The sequence below is a fragment of the Blennius ocellaris genome (genome assembly GCF_963422515.1).
Source record: "Blennius ocellaris genome assembly, chromosome: 21".
Lineage (NCBI taxonomy): Eukaryota > Metazoa > Chordata > Actinopteri > Blenniiformes > Blenniidae > Blennius > Blennius ocellaris.
The window spans coordinates 2,363,861-2,382,373 of record NC_137670.1 but is presented as its reverse complement, the minus strand read 5'-3'; the positions used below and the strand labels follow the sequence as shown (position 1 = coordinate 2,382,373).

Here is an 18,513-nt window from a genome sequence, read left to right as displayed (position 1 = left end):
ACCGACCATGTGACCAACCATCCCCGTTCAGCACGTCGAGCTGCCGCAAATTTCCCTTCAACCTTTACAAGCAAGAACTGACGACGATAAAAAAAAACAACAAAAAAAAACGCTTCAGCGTTTCTGAAAAGATCTGAGTTTCTCAGTTCAGGAGATTCATTCTGCCTCCATTGTGGCGGTAATGAAGAAAACATATGATGAGGTTTTAATCAACCACCATGAACTGGTGAGGAAAGAGAGAGAGAGAGAGCGAGAGCGAGAGAGAGAGAGAGAGAAGGAGAGGGAGGGGACGGGCAATAAAGCAGTGAGAGCAGAAACTCAGTTACTGTGGAAGATAAAGACTGAAAAGAAAGAAAGGAGGGAAGAGGGGCTGCAGTCAACCTGAGGGAGGAGGGAGGGGAGCGAGGGATGATGAAGGGAGGAAGTAGGGATGGATGGTTGGATGGATGGAAGGAGTGAGGGAGCGAGAGAGGAGGGAAGGATGGATGGAAAGAATGGATGGAGTAGAGATGAAGGGAGAGCACGAGGGAGGAATGGAAAAAGGGAGGGAAGAGGGAGGGAGTGAGGGAGGAATGGAAAAAGGGAGGGAGTGAGGGATGGATGAAGGGAGGAAGTAGGGATGGATGGATGGATGGGGGAGCGAGGAGGGATGGGATGGAAGGAATGGATGGAGGAGAGATGGAGGGAGGGCACGAGCGAGGAATGGAAAAAGGGAGGGAAGAGGGAGGAATGAAAAATGGAGGGAGTGAGCTGGATGATGAAGGAGGAAGTAGGGATGGATGGATGGATGGATGGATGGATGGATGGATGGATGGATGGGGGAGTGAGGGAGGGGAGCGAGGGAGGGGGGAGAAAGGAGTGGGAACAGATGGATGGATAGAGTGAGGGAGGGATGAATAAAGGAGTGAGATAGGGAGCGAGCAAGAGATGGATGGAAGGACAGAGAGGAGGAGAGAGAGAAGGAGGGAGAGACGGATTGAGGAGTGATGGAGGGATGGAGGGATGGAGGGAGGAAGTAAGCAGTTTAAAAAAAACTCAGATTTGATGCTTTGCTGACAAAACGTAAAAAGATTTTTATTTTGAGTTTGTTTATTTTGCCAAATCCTGATTTTTTAAATTTTAAAATTTTCAAAATTTAGTTTGATTCGTTTCAGATCCTTTCTTTTTATTCTTTTAAACGAACTCGTGAGAGACGGGGGAGAAAGGGGGGAGAGGAGAGGAGGAGGTCTGGCGTATATTACTGCTCCTACAGACACCAGAGGGGAAATGGAGAAGTCAGAATGTGAGCGGAGGAAATGAGGGACGGATGGACGGAGCAGGTGGAGGAGGAGAGGAGAAGGAGGTGGTTTCATTGCAGGAAATGATGGAGTGATAGCGGTGAAAGAGGAGGAGGGACAGCAGCTGGAGGCTGTGGGGGATGAAGTGAAGGAGGAGGAGGTTTATGGCTCCGGACTCGTGAAGGACGAGTCAGAAGAGGGACGGGATCTTGGTCCAGTCGGTCCATCGTGAAGACAGACGGAGGGAAAAGGACAGAATTCTGACCGAATTGAAAATGAGACAGTTTTGTGATCAAATGAATCTGAATTCAGGAATCAGGCAGATTTTAAGAGACGGATCACGAGTCTGATCTGCTGCTGGAGGAAGATTCTGTCTCATTCTGTTGTTTCAGTTCAGGATGAAGAACTGAGGACAGGACAGGAGACATGGACAGGACAGGACAGAAGAGGAGAGGAGAGGAGAGGAGAGGAGAGGACAGAAAAGATGGAGAAGACAGAAGAAGTGGACAGGACAGGACTAGAGAGGAGAGGACAGGAGAGGAGAGGACAGAAGAAGTGGAGAGGACAGGAGACGACTAGAGAGGACATGAGAAGACAGGAGAGGTGGAGAGGACAGGAGAGGACAGGAGAGGTGGAGAAGGCAGGAGAGGACAGGAGAGGTGGAGAAGACAGGAGAGGACAGGAGAGGTGGAGAGGACAGGAGAGGACAGGAGAAGACAAGAGAGGTGGAGAGGACAGGAGAGGTGGAGAGGACAGGAGAGGACAGGAGAGGACAGGCTCAGAGCTGTGTGAAGGTGAACGAGAGGAGATAAAGGTGATTAAACTGCAGCGAAGTCAAACAAGAGCAAAGATAAAGAACAAGTGGAGTCCGAGGATGAGAGGAGAGAGAGAGAGAGAGAGAGAGAGAGCGAGAGAGAGAGAGAGAGAGAGAGAGAGAGAGAGAGAGTTGGGCTCCAGGCAGCAGGAGGAGAAAGACGAAGAACAAAGGATCTGCTGGAAAGTCGAGGCTCGATTAAAGAGAGAAAATCCAGGATTTATACGAGCAGAACTGAAGCCGCTAATGTACGACTGCTTTTGTCTCCGTCTTCGCTCGCGGCCGTCCCGATACCATCTGACCCCGATACCCAGAGCCGCTTTTCATTTCTGGACTCGTCCCCATCTCTACGGCGGGACACGACCTCGGGACATGTCCTCGCTCTCGCTACGGTGGGACACAACCTCGGGACATGTCCTCGCTCTCGCTACGGTGGGACACAACCTCGGGACACGACCTCGTCGCTACGGCGGGACACAACCTCGAGACACGACTTCGGGACACGACCTCGCTCTCGCTACAGCGGGACACGACCTCGGGACATGTCCTCGCTCTCGCTACATCGGGACACGACCTCAGGACATGTCCTCGCTCTCGCTACATGGGAACACGACCTCGGGACATGTCCTCGCTCTCGCTACAGCGGGACACGACATCGGGACATGTCCTCGCTCTCGCTACAGCGGGACACGACTTCTGGACACGACTTCTGGACACGACTTCAGGACACGACCTCGCTCTCACTACGGCGGGACATGACCTTGCGACATGTCCTCGCTCTCGCTACTGCAGGACACGACCTTGTTGCTACAGCGAGACATGACCTCGGGACACGTCCTCGCCCTTACAGTGGGACACGACCTCGTTGCTACGGCGGGACACGACCTCGGGACACAACCTCGCTCTCGCTACGGCGGGACACGACCTCGGGACATGTCCTTGCTCTCGCTACATGGGAACACGACCTCGGGTCATGTCCTCGCCCTTACAGTGGGACACGACCTCGTTGCTACGGCGGGACACGACCTCGGGACACAACCTCGCTCTCGCTACGGCGGGACACGACCTCGGGACATGTCCTCGCTCTCGCTACATGGGAACACGACCTCGGGACATGTCCTCGCTCTCGCTACAGCGGGACACGACTTCTGGACACGACTTCTGGACACGACCTCGCTCTCACTATAGCGGGACACAACCTCGGGACATGTCCTCACTCTCGCTACGGCCGGACACGACTTCTGGACATGATCTCGGGACACATCCCCGTCACTACGGCGGGACACGACATCAGGACATGTCTTTGCTCGCTCATGGTTACAAAGAAACAACATGTTGACATAATAATAAACATCAACAGCAACGTCATGAGCTGCAGTGGAGAACCTGCACCGACCCAGTTCTCGCAGAACATCACCGGGCTGTGTGTGTGTGTGTGTGTGTGTGTGTGTGTGTGTGTGTGTGTGTGTGTGTGTGTGTGTGTGTGTGTGTGTGTGTGTGTGTGTGTGTGTGTGTGTGTGTGTGTGTGTGTGTGAGTGTGTGTGTGTCTTACTTTGAGCTGGTCTTTAGGAAAGTCCTGGCCCTCATTCAGTCCCTCCAGGTTCCCGATGAACTGCGAACACGACATCCTCTTCCCGATGTTCTGGAGTCAAACATGAGAATTTCACATTATTTCATACAAAAGCAAAAAAATCAGATCCTTTCACTCATTCATCTGTTTGATGTAAACTGCAGTTTTTCACTCCGTCGTTCAGTTTAAAAGACGTTTTGTCTTTTATCTTCGCAATATTCTTGATTCACTGCTGGTGTGAAAGTGTAATTAACAGTTAAACCACTGATGAAAATGTGTAAATTGAACATTTTCACACTTTAAAGTATGAAGCCACATGATCACATGACAATTATTCAATTAAATATGAAGCAAAGTGGTTGGAAAACTAAGGAATCGCACATATTTCACTGTTTCTACCTTTAAAAATATCTAAACGTGGATCCTCTAACTGATCCTTGGAGGGGGTGTGGCTAACAGGAGGGGGTGTGGTTACAATGAGGGGAGTGGCTGACAGGAGGAGGTGTGGCCAACAGGAGGGGTGTGGCTAACATGAGGCGAGTGGCTAACAGGGTGGAGGTGTGGCTAACAGAAGGCGAGTGTAGAGAGACAGCAGCTCTTCTTCATGTACGACTTTATAATCCATTCAAAAACTTAATTTAGACGATCTAAAATTTCATCCAAACTTATAAAATAGCATGTTTGTTTTATTTTACTCTGATTAAGGTTTTCCATATTTATTGTCCTTTAAAACTATGAATCATGAGTGTTGGAATATATAAACGTTCCTTTCGTATTGGAATGACGAGTTTGAGCTTCACTCACCTGGCCGTGCAGGTCCGTGTTCAGCAGCATGAGGGCGCAGGTGAGCGTGTGAACGGCGTCTACGGAACAAAAACATCACCTCTTACTGTGGAATCAAATCACATTAAACTACTTCTTCTTTTCTCTCCTTTACACTTGAAACAAATTCAGCCGTTAAATGTGTTTTAATTGAAATAACTCATAGCTTTACACTGAAAGTTAATCATTTTAGTCCTGATTTCTTCCCTGCTGGGAGAAAGAAGCAGATTATCGACCCCCCCCCCCCCCCCCCGAAGCTCTTTAGCGCCCCCCTGTGACCGACTGGGTTAAAACAAGATGAGGTGGACATTAACTGTCACTGCACACATCCGATCGAAAATAATCCAACAGATTCTAAGAATGCCATTAAATCATGAACTGCGCAGGCAACAGTGCGTGTTTTATTTTGGCGGGACGGCAGGAAGGCCGTGGCCTCACCCTCGGTGGGGACGGCTTTGGGGTTGCAGTCCAGGTAACGTCTGGAGAAGTGCGACAGCACTCGCTCCCTCTCCTGCGTCTCCCCCACCAGGGCGAACTGCCGGAGGAACGTCCTGCAACGCACAGGTTCACGCTTTCATCAGGGAAAAGATCAAAGTGCATTTATTTAAGACCGAGTTTTGGATTCGGCTCCAGTTTTTACTTCCACTTCAGTGTATCAATGAATGTATGAATGTTCCCCTGCTTTGGTCTGTACATCTCCGCTTGTGCTTTATTATTTCACCACAAGGAGAATATATATAAAAAAAAAAAAACCCAGCTTCCCTCCACAGTGATGAAAGCAGAAACAGACACAAAAAATAATCCCTTTCATCTTCACCGACTATATCTACTCATTTAATAAACTTATTTGTTTATTTAGAAGTTTACTGCTGCAATTAAATTAGTTTAAAGAGGTTATAATGACTTTTCTCCTGTGTAAAAAAAAAAAAAGAAAAATTAAAGGGTTCAGCAGAGGACAAAACATTTCAAATAGATTAAAGGGTTTAAAAAGTAAAGCGGCGCTGTGTAAACCTGCTGTTGAATATTAAAATTTAATCAGATTAAAGGACATCTGTTGACTGCGTTCACCAAACTCACCGGAAACGCTCAACATGGTCTGAAAGTTAATTGCTGAAGTTTGTATTTTTATTTTTAAGAAAAAGAGCTTTGTGTTTGTTTTATTGTAAAATTCACAGAATTTTTCAGTAATTGTTGCTTTTAAAAAAAAATGTTTTTAATTTAAACTCTCCCCTTTTCCACTTTTATCACAACTAATAAAAGAAAATTGTTCAATCAGCACATTTACTTTTACTACTTGTATCTTTACTCGTCTGCCTGTGACTACTTTTGATCTATTTTTTATATATATTATATATTTAAATATAGTTTTATCCATTTTTATTAATCACTTACATATTTTTGTGATTTTATTATTTTATGTTGTTTACTGGTCATTTTAAACATATTTAAAACTCTATTCAACAAACCCTCTTAATTAAATTTTTTTATGTTTTCCCGCACGTCTTTTTCTTGTATTCACCTTTTCTTTTCCTTCTCAGTGCCGTACCAAGCACTTTGCACTTTTAATATTTCTTGCAGGCGCCTGTTAATCCTCCATTCATTAAAATGCACGTCTGCTGCTGCTAGATATTAGTAATAGAATCAACATTTTGTAACGATGAAGCTTCTGGAGTTTCAACAAATCTGGAAAATGAGTTGAAATATAAGAGTTTTTGAATGGTCTGCAGAGGGCGCTGTTCACAAATATAAAATCCATTAAAACGCATGAACGACATAAAGAAGGCCTCAAAACAGCAACAATAACAGAAAAAGAAGAAAGAATCCTCCTGAAGACACAGTTAATCTCTGAAACCACTCGGTGATTTTCAGGATAATAGAAGTGAAAGAGGTAGAAGTGTTTTCCTCACCGGAGGGCCTGGTCGAGAGCGAGGCCGGAGAAGTTAAAGAAGCTGAGGTACTCCTCCGCCACCATGCGGCTGAAGTCGTTGCTGCAGACAAACAGACATGAAACAGGGTGAGGGAGGAGGTGTCGGGAAATGAAGAAGAAGAAGAAGAAGAAAAGTGGGAGATTTCCCAGGATGCATCTGTCAGGAGGCGAGGAAAACTTTCATCCCAGATTCTTTCTCATCAGCTGAGCGGCTGACGGATGAACGTCAAGAAGTACCACGGACTAAATGTAATCCAGCTCTTAAAGATCAAAGCCCAGAAACGAAACGTCTCGCTATACACAAGCAAACGACTCACAACGTGACGATTCCTTTGTTATTCGGCAGCAACATGTAACTATTTCACGTATAGAAATCTTTCATTCAGTTACTGAGATTCTATTACTTTTATTGTGAATGGAACCGTTTCATAGCGTCAGAACTGCTCTCATCCTCTGTTAGCTTTAGCATTCGCATTCGCTAAAGCTGCTAAAGAGCAGCACGGTTGCTGTTTCTTTGGCAAAGGAACGCGTCATTAGCATTAGCTTGTATCGGTTAGACACTGTGGCTGTTCGTTCACGTAATCTTTTCACAACGCGGAACTGGATCCATCTTGAAGATAAAGAGTGTTCATGCTAATGGCGGTCCTAATGTGTTAATGCTAATGGTGGTCCTAACGTGTTAACACTAATGGTGGTCCTAACGTGTTAATGCTAATGGTGGTCCTAACATGTTCATGCTAATGGCGGTCCTAACGTGTTTATGCTAATGGAGATCCTAACGTGTTTATGCTAATGGCGGTCCTAATCCATTAATGCTCACGACGGTCCTAGAGTGTAAATTCTAATGGCAGCTCTAACGTGTTAATGCTAATGGTGGTCCTAACATGTTAATGCTAATGGCAGCTCTAACGTGTTTGTGCTAATGGCAGTCCTAATGCATTAATGCTCATGGCAGTCCTAAAGTGTAAATGCTATTGGCGGTCCTAACGTCTTAATGCTAATGGCGGTCCTAATATGTTCATGCTAATTGCAGTACTAAGATGTTCATGCTAATGGGGGTCCTAACGTGTAAATGCTAATGGTGGTCCTAATGGGTTAAGGCTCATGGCGGTCCTAGCGAGAACGCCGAGCGATAACGTGAGCCGGCAGTCAGGACTCACTTCTTGCTGAGGTGTCTCGCCACGTCGGACTTCCTGAAGCCGTCCAGGTTGAAGAGGCGTTTGGCTAGGCGCTTGGCGGCCGCCACGTCGGCGCGGCGGCTGCCGTTGGTCAGGGTGTCGCTGCTGCCCAGACCCAGGCGCTCGCTGAGGTCCTGGTCCAGCTCCGAGTCGGTGGCCAGGCGAGCCTTGTCCCTGCTGAGAGACCAGAACCAGAACCAGAACCAGAGGTCAGCAGGTCTGGAGGACAGAAGTCTTCACCATCATTAAAGTTTTTCAAGTCTTGATCCAGTTCAGAGCAAATCCTTTTAAATGAGTAATTAGTTTTTATGTCTGAAAGTCACATCTTAAACTTCTGAGCGATAGAGGAGGAGAGAATAGAGGAGAGGAAGGAGGTTTCCAGGTTCGTTCTCTCCAGATTCTCCTCGCTGGACACTTTAGTTTCCGACGCGCCGTCAGAACATTCTGGAACCAACAAGAGAGAGAGACTCTGTGAAGGAGGCCGGCGCTCGGCTGGATTTCAAAATAAGAGAAGACACAAAGTCCCAGAGCTTCACTCTGCAGCACAACGAGTCCAGGAGGTCACAGAAGAACCGAAGGCGACACCTGCTGACGAACCAACAGTCATAATGTTCTGGCTGATCGTTGATGAGCAACGACGCTTCCCAGCTTCACTAAAGCGCCAAACGGTCAGTCGGTAAGACGGTCAGATGGTCAGATGGTCAGACGGTCAGATGGTCAAGTGGTAGGGGTGAAGCCTCCAGAGTCATGGAGGGAGACGTCAGGAAAAACAAACTAAAAGTAAAACTTCAGGGACGATGCCGCGCAAAACAACCCCAGAGTCGTCTCACTTCAATCAGACGATTCCTGAACGACCTCAGGATCAGGATCCGGATCAGGATCAGGATCAGGATCAGGATCAGGATCAGGATCAGCAGGATGTCTCACAATGCAAAGGTCCAACGGTTTCAATTTACATCTTCCTCTTCTGTTTTTGTGCCCTTGGGCCAAACTCCAAAGAGAATTTGTACGGCAACCGTCACGGTGAACGTCTGAATGTGTGAATGTGACGAACTGCTGAGAACAAACTACTGAGAACAAACTACTGAGAACAAACTACTGAGAACAAACGCAGGAAGTTGGAACTGCTCCTCAAACCTTATGTTTACATTCACTGACATGTGAGACAAACAGGGGAAAACAAGAGGTGAGACAGGTGAGATCCACAGGTGAGACAGACAGGTGAGGTAGACAGGGGAGAACAACAGGTGAGACAGACAGATGAGACAGACAGGTGAGGTAGACAGATGAGACAGACAGATGAGACAGACAGGTGAGACAGACAGGTGAGACAGACAGGTGAGACAGACAGGGGAAAACAAGAGGTGAGACAGGTGAGACAGACAGGTGAGGTAGACAGAAGAAAACAACAGGTGAGACAGACAGGGGAGATCCACAGGTGATGGCAACAGGTGAGACAGCCAGGTGAGATCCACAGGTGAGACAGACAGGTGAGACAGACAGGTGAAACAGACAGGCGAGGGTGACAGAAGAAAACAACAGGTGAGAGACAGGTGAGACAAACAAGTGAGACAGACAGGGGAGATCCACAGGTGATGGCAACAGGTGAGACAACCAGGTGAGACAGCCAGGCGAGACAGCCAGGTGAGACAGACAGGTGAGACAGCCAGGTGAGACGGATTCAGGAGGACGTACCTGAGGTAAGGCCTCCTGTGAGTCAGACCCCTGTCATCCTGAGCCGCAGGCGAGACGTGACAACAGAAAACCGACGGGTTGCTCATCACCTGAGCACCGCCGCCCCGCCGCCGCCCTCCCCCGCCTCCCCTCCTCCCCCTGGCCTTGTAACCTGAACGCATGGCCCCCACCTCCACCCCCACCTCCACCTCCACCTCCTCCTCCACCTCCACCGACCGCTGCTCCGCTCGGCTCGCCGTCTGAGGCTTCATGGACCCTGTTTCACTCTTTTCCCTCCACTTTCTCTCCTCGCTCTGTTTACTGTCATCTGATCCCTGATCCCCTCCTCCGTCCTCCCCCGTCCTCCCCCCTAAAAGTAGATGAGCCGTTTGTCCCGCCTCTCCTCTCCTCTCCTCTCCTCTCTTCTCTCTATCTTTCCAGTCTGTTTGCCGTCGTTCCTCCCTCCTCTTTTCCCTCCTCCCTCTCTTCTTCCCTCCCCGTCCCACTGTGTAAACTCTCACCGTCCCCCGCTGACCTTGGATTGGAAGCTTTGGCATGAGACTTGGCTCGTGTCTTTCCTAAAAAACCGCCTCCCCCCCTCCTCCCCCCTCCTCCATTCATTCCTCCCTCTCTCTCTCTCTCTCTCTCTCTCTCTGATTTCACACCCTCTCCAGAGCGTTCATTGTTCTCCGCGTTGTCAAACTGTCGTCCACCTTGTTTCTGGTGACGGCAGGTGTTTATGCTGCCCGGAGGCGTCCGGCGGCCACGGCCGGGCCCGAGGCCTGTGACTCCGCCTGCCCCCCCCCCCCACCAGGCTCCGCCCCCCCTGGCAGCAGCCGGCTCATGCACCGCCGGCACAATGCCGGAGGTCCTGAGAGAATTCCCAGTGTCACACTCTGGTTTAACGGCATCCAGGCGCTCATTCTGCTGAGCAGCTCTGCACAATGAGCCTCTGTCTGACGTTCACAGTGTCTGAAAGGGGAGAGGGAAGAGGAGGAGGGGGGGGGGGGGTGGAAGGGCGAGGGGGGGTGGAATTCCAACTTTTATGAACGAGCCCCGAGGAGGTTTTCTTCTGCAGCTCCGGCTCCAGGAGATCAGTGCAGCGCAGACAGCGTTTTATAAGTTTTATTTTTTTAGCTGTTTACGTTCACAACAAGGTTTGTTTGTGACATGATTCAGCTAAAAGTCAACATGGGATTCCTTTTTATGTTGCACCCACACACAATCACACACACACACACACACACACACGTACATACACACACGCACACACACAAACACGCACACACACAAACACGCACACACACCTGGAGCTCTGCGCTGAGGCTCCCTGTCCTCTACTGCCATCTAGTGGCCGAAGCAGCGCCCTGCAGCTGCTCGCCCTCTGCAGTGCCGTCACGTTAAGTTAAGGTGACGTTCACAAAGTCACTGACACACACACACACACACACACACCCGCATCAGCGCTTTCCCTCCTCGATCACAGCGACTGACAGGAGCAACAGACGGGAGCTGCGACGCAGCGTCGACGGCGAGGTGGAGGAGAGGTGGAGGGGAGGTGGAGGGGAGCAACAATAATTGAAATGCAGATTAGAGACAAAGAAAAAAAGTGTCTCCGGGACGCCAAGTGTCAAGGTGGTTCCCCTGCTGCTGCAGCAGCCATCTGCTTCTGCAAAACATACCTACACACACACACACACACACGCACACACGCACACACGCACACACACACGCACACACACACACCCCTCCGGGCGACCTTCACTTCTCACTGCAGCGACGCAGACGAGATTCATCTGGAGTCCAACGACAGTCCATTAATGAGGTCGTGACCTCTGAGAGGTCGCGACCTCTGGAGGAGCCGACATCAAAGCTGCATTAATGCTGAACTACCAGCTTGTGAACTATTTCTTCATTTGCCTGCAGAATCAAACTGGAATGGAGCAAAAGAGCAGCTGACTGGTTACATTTCATTTCAGTGTATTTACGATAAAACCGTCGTCGACGGTCTTATGTTCTGACTCGCCGTCCTTTAGGTTTTAATACGAGTTTTCCCACTTTCATCCTTCTTGTTTGTTGTTGTGCTTCAGAATCGGACTGTGTCGTATTTGAGGCCCTACCAATAAAGTTGGGTTGAACCGGACTGCGGATGCCACTCAGCAGAATCCGAGGCACCTTGACGCTGCAGCAGGTTGTAAAAAAAAAAAAAAGTCCTTTTTTGAGGCAGAAGCAGGTTTTATTGCAGCTCTGCAGGGTCACACTCACCTCTTGGTGTTTTACTTCTCAATGTAAGTGACTGTGTTTTTTTCTTTTTCAAGGTATTATTTTCAGACAAATTGACTAAAATTGTAATGAATGAAGGATTTCCGGTGATTATTTAGTTTCACTGAAAGCTTTTTTCGCTTTCTATCCAACGTACTGGATTTCAGAGGTATGAAACACTGCCCCCACAGGTCATCAGCAGCATTACACCTTAGACCAGGGGTCTGCAACCTCTGGAGGAAATTTTGAGAAAATGATTTATAAACACTTTTCTCGCGTTTTTATTTCACGTTTTATTTCTTCCCCGCTCTAAATAGATGGAAGTGCTGGAATTAACCATTTATTTAAAAAAAATTTAATAAATAAAAAATAAATTGCAGAAAAGTTAAAAACAAAATGATTAGAATTAGTAGTAGTTTTGTTTTTGTTTTTAAATCAGGAAAATAAGGAAAGTAGGGCAAAAATTGAAGGCAAAAAAAAGAGGAAGAAAAAGAATAATGAACACAGCGGCTATGACTAGCTAAATAGCTTAAGTATCTAAAACGAGCAAATCCCAAAGAAAACAAGGAATAATCTCAAAAAATGTAATAAAATAGCAAAATTTTACCTAAAATACTTTACAAATTGTTTGTTTGTTGAGCAAGTTTACATTTATATTTACATGTTTTGTGGCTCTGGACCAATTTTATGTGGTGGAAAACTGCGAAAATGGCTGTTTTTAGTCATACAGGTTGCAGAGCGCTGGTCTAACATACAGGATTTCAGAGGTATGAAACACTGCCCCCCACAGGCCACCAGCAGTATTACACCATAGACCAGGGGTCTGCAACCTGCGGCTCTGGAGGAAGTTTTTTATAAACAATTTATTTCACGTTTTTTTTCCTTCCCCGCTGCTCCGCTCTAAACAGATGGAAGTGCTGGAATTACCAATTTATTTTCTATTTTTTTTCGATAAAATATAAAAATTTGAATAAATGTAAAAAAAATTGTAGAAAAGTTAAAAACAAAATGAGTAAAATTAGTAGTTTGTTTTGTTTTTGTTTTTAAATCAGGAAAAGAAGGAAAGTGGGGAAAATTGAAGGAAAAAAAGAGGAAGAAAAAGAATAATAAACACAGCGGCTATAAATAGTTAAATAGCTTAAGTGTCTAAAATGAGAAAATCCACGAAGAAAAAAAGGAATAATCTCAAAAAATAGCAACATTTTTCCTAAAATACTTTATGAATTGTTTGTTTGTTGATCAAGTTTACATTTATGTTTACATGTTTTGTAAATAAATTGGCTCCGGACCAATTTTATGTGGTGGAAAACTGCGAAAATGGCTGTTTTTAGTCATACAGGTTGCAGAGCGCTGGTCTAACGCACAGGATTTCAGAGATATTAAACACTGCCCCCACAGGCCGCCGGCAGTATTACACCTTATCCCTGGAAACCTGCCCGTCGGTGGGCTCACCTGGGCAGGGAGAAGGAGGGGCTGCTGTACCAGCTGCTGCCCAGCTGCGTGTAGTGCCGCCCCCGCGGCGGCGTGTCGTCGGAGCCGCTGCTCAGCCGCTCGCTGGACGGCGCCCGGGTGGCGTCCGAGTCCCCGGTGACGGTGAAGACGGAGTCGGAGAGGCTGGGCCTCTCGTCGTGGGCCAGCGGCGCGAAGCTGAGCTGCACGATCTGCCGGGCGCTCTGGCACACCGGGCCGTGGATGGCGGGCGTGAGCGTGGGCAGGTCGAAGGTCAGCACGGTCTGCGCGCTGGAGCTCAGCAGCTCCTCGCTGTCCAGGCTGTTGTAGGACGTCCCCTTGGCGCGGTGGGACTCCATGATGCTCTCGAAGTGGCGGCTGAACGTGTCCTCGGCGGCGAGGCGCGGCCCCGACACCAGCAGCGGCGACTTCAGCGCCGGGTTGTGGTTGTCGAAGAACGTCTCCGTCGGCCTGGACACAGGAAAGACTGTTTACCAAACCTGTTTACCAACAACCTGCCAAACGCAAACACAAACACACAAATTCCCCTCGGCTGCATCCCAGTTTGAACATTTGTCGTTTTCTCCTTTGTTTTAATATCAACTTGTATGTTTAGTGTTTTATTAATCTCCTGTATTATTGTTTGTGGAATCTTTGTTTACGAGTTTGAAAGATTTTCTATTCGTGTTTTTTAAGCATTTTCATGTTACTTTACTTTGCCTCTCATGCATGTTTTTTGTTTTCTATTTTGTTTTTGAGTGTGATGTGTTCTACCTTTTCTTCAGGAGACCACTTGTTTGTTTACCTTTTGAATGCATATTGAAAGGCTTCTTTATTAACTGTTCTTTTTGTGTTTTATGTAGTTCCGTGTTACTTATTTGTTTCCGCGTCGTGTGTTTGTTTGTTTGTTTAGCTGTAAAAATGTATAGTTTTCCTGGTTATTGTTTTGTTTGTTGGGACATTATGTATCTTCACATTTGTTGTTCCGTTGTTCCGTGTCAAACGTTGTATTGTTTGTGCATGAAATCGCTTTGATGTCTTTGTTTGCCTGCAAGTGTGGATGTTTGTTTACTTGTTTATAATGTTTTTCTATCGTATCTTTCACTGGGTATGATGTTTCTTCCATTGCAGGCATTGTTTGTTGTGCTTATTTTGTTTGTTTGTTTACTTGTTTGCATAGCATTTGTTCTTGCTTGTTTGTTGTGTTTATTTTCCTGTTTGATTGTTTAGCCTTTTTACTTTGTGTTTGCTTTTTTAATATTCCTATTTGTTTGTTTACTTGTTTGCATAGCATTTGTTCTTGCTTGTTTGTTGTGTTTATTTTCCTGTTTGATTGTTTAGCCTTTGTACTTTATGTGTTTTTGTTTTTAATGTTCCTATTTGTTTGTTTACTTGTTTGCATAGCATTTGTCCTTTTGTTTGTTTGTTTGTTTGTTTGTACCTCTTCAGCAGGTGTCCAAACACCTCGGGCTCCTCCTGCTGCTGCTTCCTGTTGTCTCCCTGCATCCTCACGCTCGCCCAGCTCACCATTTCTTCCTCCTCCTCCTCTTCCTCCTCCTCCTCCTCTTCCTCCCCATCCTCCTCCTCCCCCCCGGTCCTCCCGTACGCCGGCCCCCCCAGGGGGCTGCTGCCGGCGCCGGAGTTGCCCTGCACGCTGCGGTTGCTGCCGAAGGCGGAGTCGGCGTCGTCCTGCTCGGCCGCCAGCAGCTCGTCGATGTCCGTCTCCCGGTAGCAGCGCAGCGGGACGGCGTCCAGGTCCGTCTCCGAGTACTTTAGCGTGCGGCGGATGATGCCGGTTTTGGGGGACGTGCCGGTGACGGCCGGGGGCGGGGTCACCAGCTCCACCTCCACGTGCTGCACCTCGTGATTGGCCGAGAGCAGGGGGAGGGAGGACGGGGGCGTCGGGGTGGGGGACTCGCTGGAGTTACCGCTGGGGGGCGCTGTGGATCCCTCCGGAGGATCTGGACAAGGGACAAATGGAAGCAGTAAGACAGACGATGACAGGGACTAGTTACTTCTTTAAAGGAGGAGGAAGATGCTCTATAATCTGGACGTATAATCCAGATATAATCTGGAAGATCGGTTCTCACGTTTCTCCCCTGGACTCGCTGCCTCCTCAGCAGAGCTCCCGAACAAAAACTCCCACTTCGCCCGAGCGATCCTTTGACAGTGCAGCGAGGGGACGGGGGCCGCGCTGCCGCTGTCCGTCTGCAAGAGACACACCGAGACAAACTCTGAAGACCGCTGAAGGACGAGTCCCAGTTCGGGAAAACGAGCATCACGGGCACGATGGCAGAACGTTTCAAAACTCGAAACTGTTATGGCAACAAGCCGATCGAGGGAAAAAGTAAATAACTGTGGATTTCTTGACCGAACGCGACCCACCTGTATTCCTGAGGTGGCGGCGCCCGTCTCGTTGCTCTGGTGACTGGACTGGCTGGACTCCGGCGACACACAGTCCCGGTCCCCCAAACTGCCGGTGACGCCGCTGGAGCTCCGCGAGGACGAGCCTCCGCCCATCGCCCCGTTGTGCTCCACCTCCGGAGGCTCGTCCGCCCTCCGGGAGCTGGACGCCTCCACCTCGTACCCCTGGTCCTCCTCTTCACAGCCGTCGTCCTCGTCCGCGGAGTCCAGCGCCACCGGTCCCAGGAGGAGGATCTCTCTCCGCCGCTGCTCGGCCCGTTTCTGCTGGGCGGTGGGGCTGAGTGGCCGGCGGCGCTGACCAGACCGGCAGTCGGAGGTCTGGTCGCCGTTGGACTCTCGTCCAGCGTCAGTTTTGGGTGTAGAGCTGCCGTCTGACTGGTTCCCCCACTGCTGCCTGGACGTCCAGCTCACCGGCGCCTCCTCAACACTTTGATTGATGAAAAGCCTCCGAGCCAGCTCCGTGCAGTCCCCCTTCTCAAAACCAGCCAGGTCGGCGTTCCGGTCCAGGGTCGGGGACCAGCAGTCGCCGGTGTACTGCGGAGGCTGTCGGCGGTGCAGGGTGGGGGTGTCTGGCGCTCGAAGGTCCATCTGAAGCAATCTGGGGTCCCTCAACGGAGAACCGAATTCTGTGGGAGGATGAGTGGGGCGAAGGACACGAGACGGCAGGGCAGGAGAACTCTGAGCCACCGACAGAATCGAGACCTGATTCGAGTCCTCCTGGTGTGCGTCGCAGTTCGTGTGAGAGTCTGCATCAAGGGACTGCAAGTGTTCGGGCTGGTGAGGGTCCGTGTTGTCGGGTGCTGGCGTGTTTTGGTCATTTAAAGGGATGTTCATCTTCAGCGTTTGTTTAGATTGTTGTGCATTTGGAGTCGAGTCTCCAGAGTGTGAGCTGCTGCCGAGCTCGCCTAAAGCGTTGTGCAACGAGGACCTCCTCGACTCTGTGAAAATGGAGTTGAACTCGGTGGGCTCCTCGGCGAGCCTGCGGGCGACTTCTGGACTCTGAGCTGGAGACAGAGACTTACTGTCACTCAACTGGTTCAAGCCCTCGACTCCATTATTGCCAAGTTGCGGTGAGGCACTGCTGGTGCAGACCCCGCCGATGTTTTGCCCCGCCATGGTTTTGCCCGCTCCGGAACGGTGCAGAGGGCTCTCGGATTCACCACAGGACCTGGGTCTAAACTGTGAGGACTGCCTGGAGGAGAGCTGGTCCAACACCGGGCTCCGAGGCGGACCACAAACGGTCTGGCTCCGATCGGCGAAGAGGTCTTTGGAGTTAATGCCAATGTTCTGACGCTGAACCGGAGACCCGGCCCAGGACTGACAGCGGGTCTGCTGGCTGTAGCGGGAAAAGGAAGAGGGGGAGGAGGCCTGCTCCAGGGCGTGAGCTAGCTTAATCCTCAGTAACGGCGAGCCAAACTCCTCCACAGCCCTTTGGGTAGCTGCCCGTCCGATGGGGTCCAGGTGAGGCTGTCGAAGGCCGGGGGAGAACGTCTGCTGGTGAGTTCCCGGGGATCGGAACGTCAACTTGGGACTGGAGCTGCACGACGAATCTGGACTCCCGAGCCAAACGGGGTCGCTGAGGCGCTTTCGAAAGTGGGAGGGAGTGGATCGCTCCTCTCGGACTCGCCTCTCGCGGACGGAGTTGCGCGGACTCTCCAATGTCTTCACATTGGATTTCTCCACGTAGCTGAATGTGACCACGGACCGCTTGCCGTCGCCGACCTCCTGGGGAGCCTTGCCGAGCGAGGGGGACGAGCGGAGCGGCGAGCTCCAGTGCGGGGCCGTCGGCGAGCCGCCGGCCGGTTTCAGCTGGAAGCCGACATTGTGCCGAGACGGCGACTGGCCGTGCGGGAAGTCCTGGACCAGGCGGTGAGGCGCCGAGGCCTTCGTCTGGCTCGCTAGCTGCGACAGGAGCTCGGCGGGACTCTCCTTAACCGAGTGCCCCTGAGCAAGGCCTTCTTCACCCTCTCCGAACGCCGCCTTCCCTCCATTCTGATCTGGGGCAGACCTCACTTCCACATACAGATGAAGGACTTTTCCAGACTGGGACATGACCTCCTCTCGTAATGAGGACGGAGAGACAGAAGTGGAGCAGCAGAGAGAGCGAGAGAGAGAGAGAGAGAGAGAAAACACTTCTTTTTATCTCCTATTTTTGTTGGTTTGGATTTTGTGTTTCTGCTGCTGGTGGACGTCAGTTTATTTTTAGAAGGTCTTTCTTCTGCCGCCCGGAGTGTGTGTGTGAGCAGAGCCGAGAGACGCCGGCCGAACAGGACGACTGCAACAGCTTCCTATTCCTCATACCTGCGAATGAAAGAGAAGAGCTACTGTCATTATGCCTGTATTCAAACTCAAGCGCCTCCAAGTTGATCCAACGTTGTGTCAAAGAGGCTTAAAAAAAAAAGTCAGATATAGACGACTGAGTGTAGCACTATGAATGTTAGTGACGGTTTAGAAAACAACAGCGTTAAGAGGGTCGACGAATACTGGAGCACATCTAACGGCAAAGCGAGCCGGAGTCAGAGGAAGTTAGAGGTGTTCGCCTTGACGCTATGGCGTCGGTTTGGAACCCGGCGATGAAGATAAAGGGTTGTATCAAGGATGCGACCGTCCGTCGAAGGTCGAGTCGAAGTCATAACAACGCTGCCGCGATGTCGCCGCCGGCTCCTCGTTGTGAGAACAAACAATCCAAGACGTTTCACAGACGAGAAGATCCAAACATCCGACGTAGCGGTCCACTCGGCGTTCCGCTGTGGAGACGTATCTGAAGAAATGATTGTTCCCCAAGTCAAAATACAATAAAGGCAGATTCAAGACGAGTTGCTATATTCAGTGTTTCGTCTCAAGCTCAGTTGGTTTCAGGCCTGGACTTCAGGAGGAGTCAGACCAGCTCAGTGTGACCTCAGGGTTTAAAGACTCGCTCACGAAGCACCGCCGGAAAAACACAATCGGTGTCAGATTAAGACAAGCTCTTGCAGCCCGGTTCTGGTAAGCCACTGTCACTTCTCCCATAAAGCTCCTCCAGAGCGCCACAGCACTTCCTTTTTTTTTTAAAAAGTAAAAATATCCTAAATAAATCATGCTTGGTATCGAAGGTAACGGCTGACGAGGAGCCGAGC

At 49.6% G+C, this 18,513-nt stretch overlaps 1 protein-coding gene across 1 annotated transcript in view; it reads right to left on the bottom strand.

Annotated features, from left to right (window-relative positions):
* LOC308145514 (uncharacterized protein) overlaps positions 1 to 17,449 on the bottom strand; it is a gene marked incomplete at both ends in the record, with an annotated part of 45,665 nt that extends 28,216 nt beyond the window's left edge. Inside the window, 9 exons of the mRNA XM_080516978.1 lie at positions 3,644 to 3,733; positions 4,466 to 4,524; positions 4,922 to 5,034; positions 6,391 to 6,471; positions 7,571 to 7,765; positions 12,977 to 13,444; positions 14,415 to 14,934; positions 15,064 to 15,181; positions 15,359 to 17,449. Of these exons, the coding sequence (XP_080373104.1) occupies positions 3,644 to 3,733; positions 4,466 to 4,524; positions 4,922 to 5,034; positions 6,391 to 6,471; positions 7,571 to 7,765; positions 12,977 to 13,444; positions 14,415 to 14,934; positions 15,064 to 15,181; positions 15,359 to 17,449 (3,735 nt within the window). The remainder of the gene's footprint in view (positions 1 to 3,643; positions 3,734 to 4,465; positions 4,525 to 4,921; positions 5,035 to 6,390; positions 6,472 to 7,570; positions 7,766 to 12,976; positions 13,445 to 14,414; positions 14,935 to 15,063; positions 15,182 to 15,358) is intronic.
* Between the last annotated feature and the right edge of the window lie 1,064 nt (positions 17,450 to 18,513).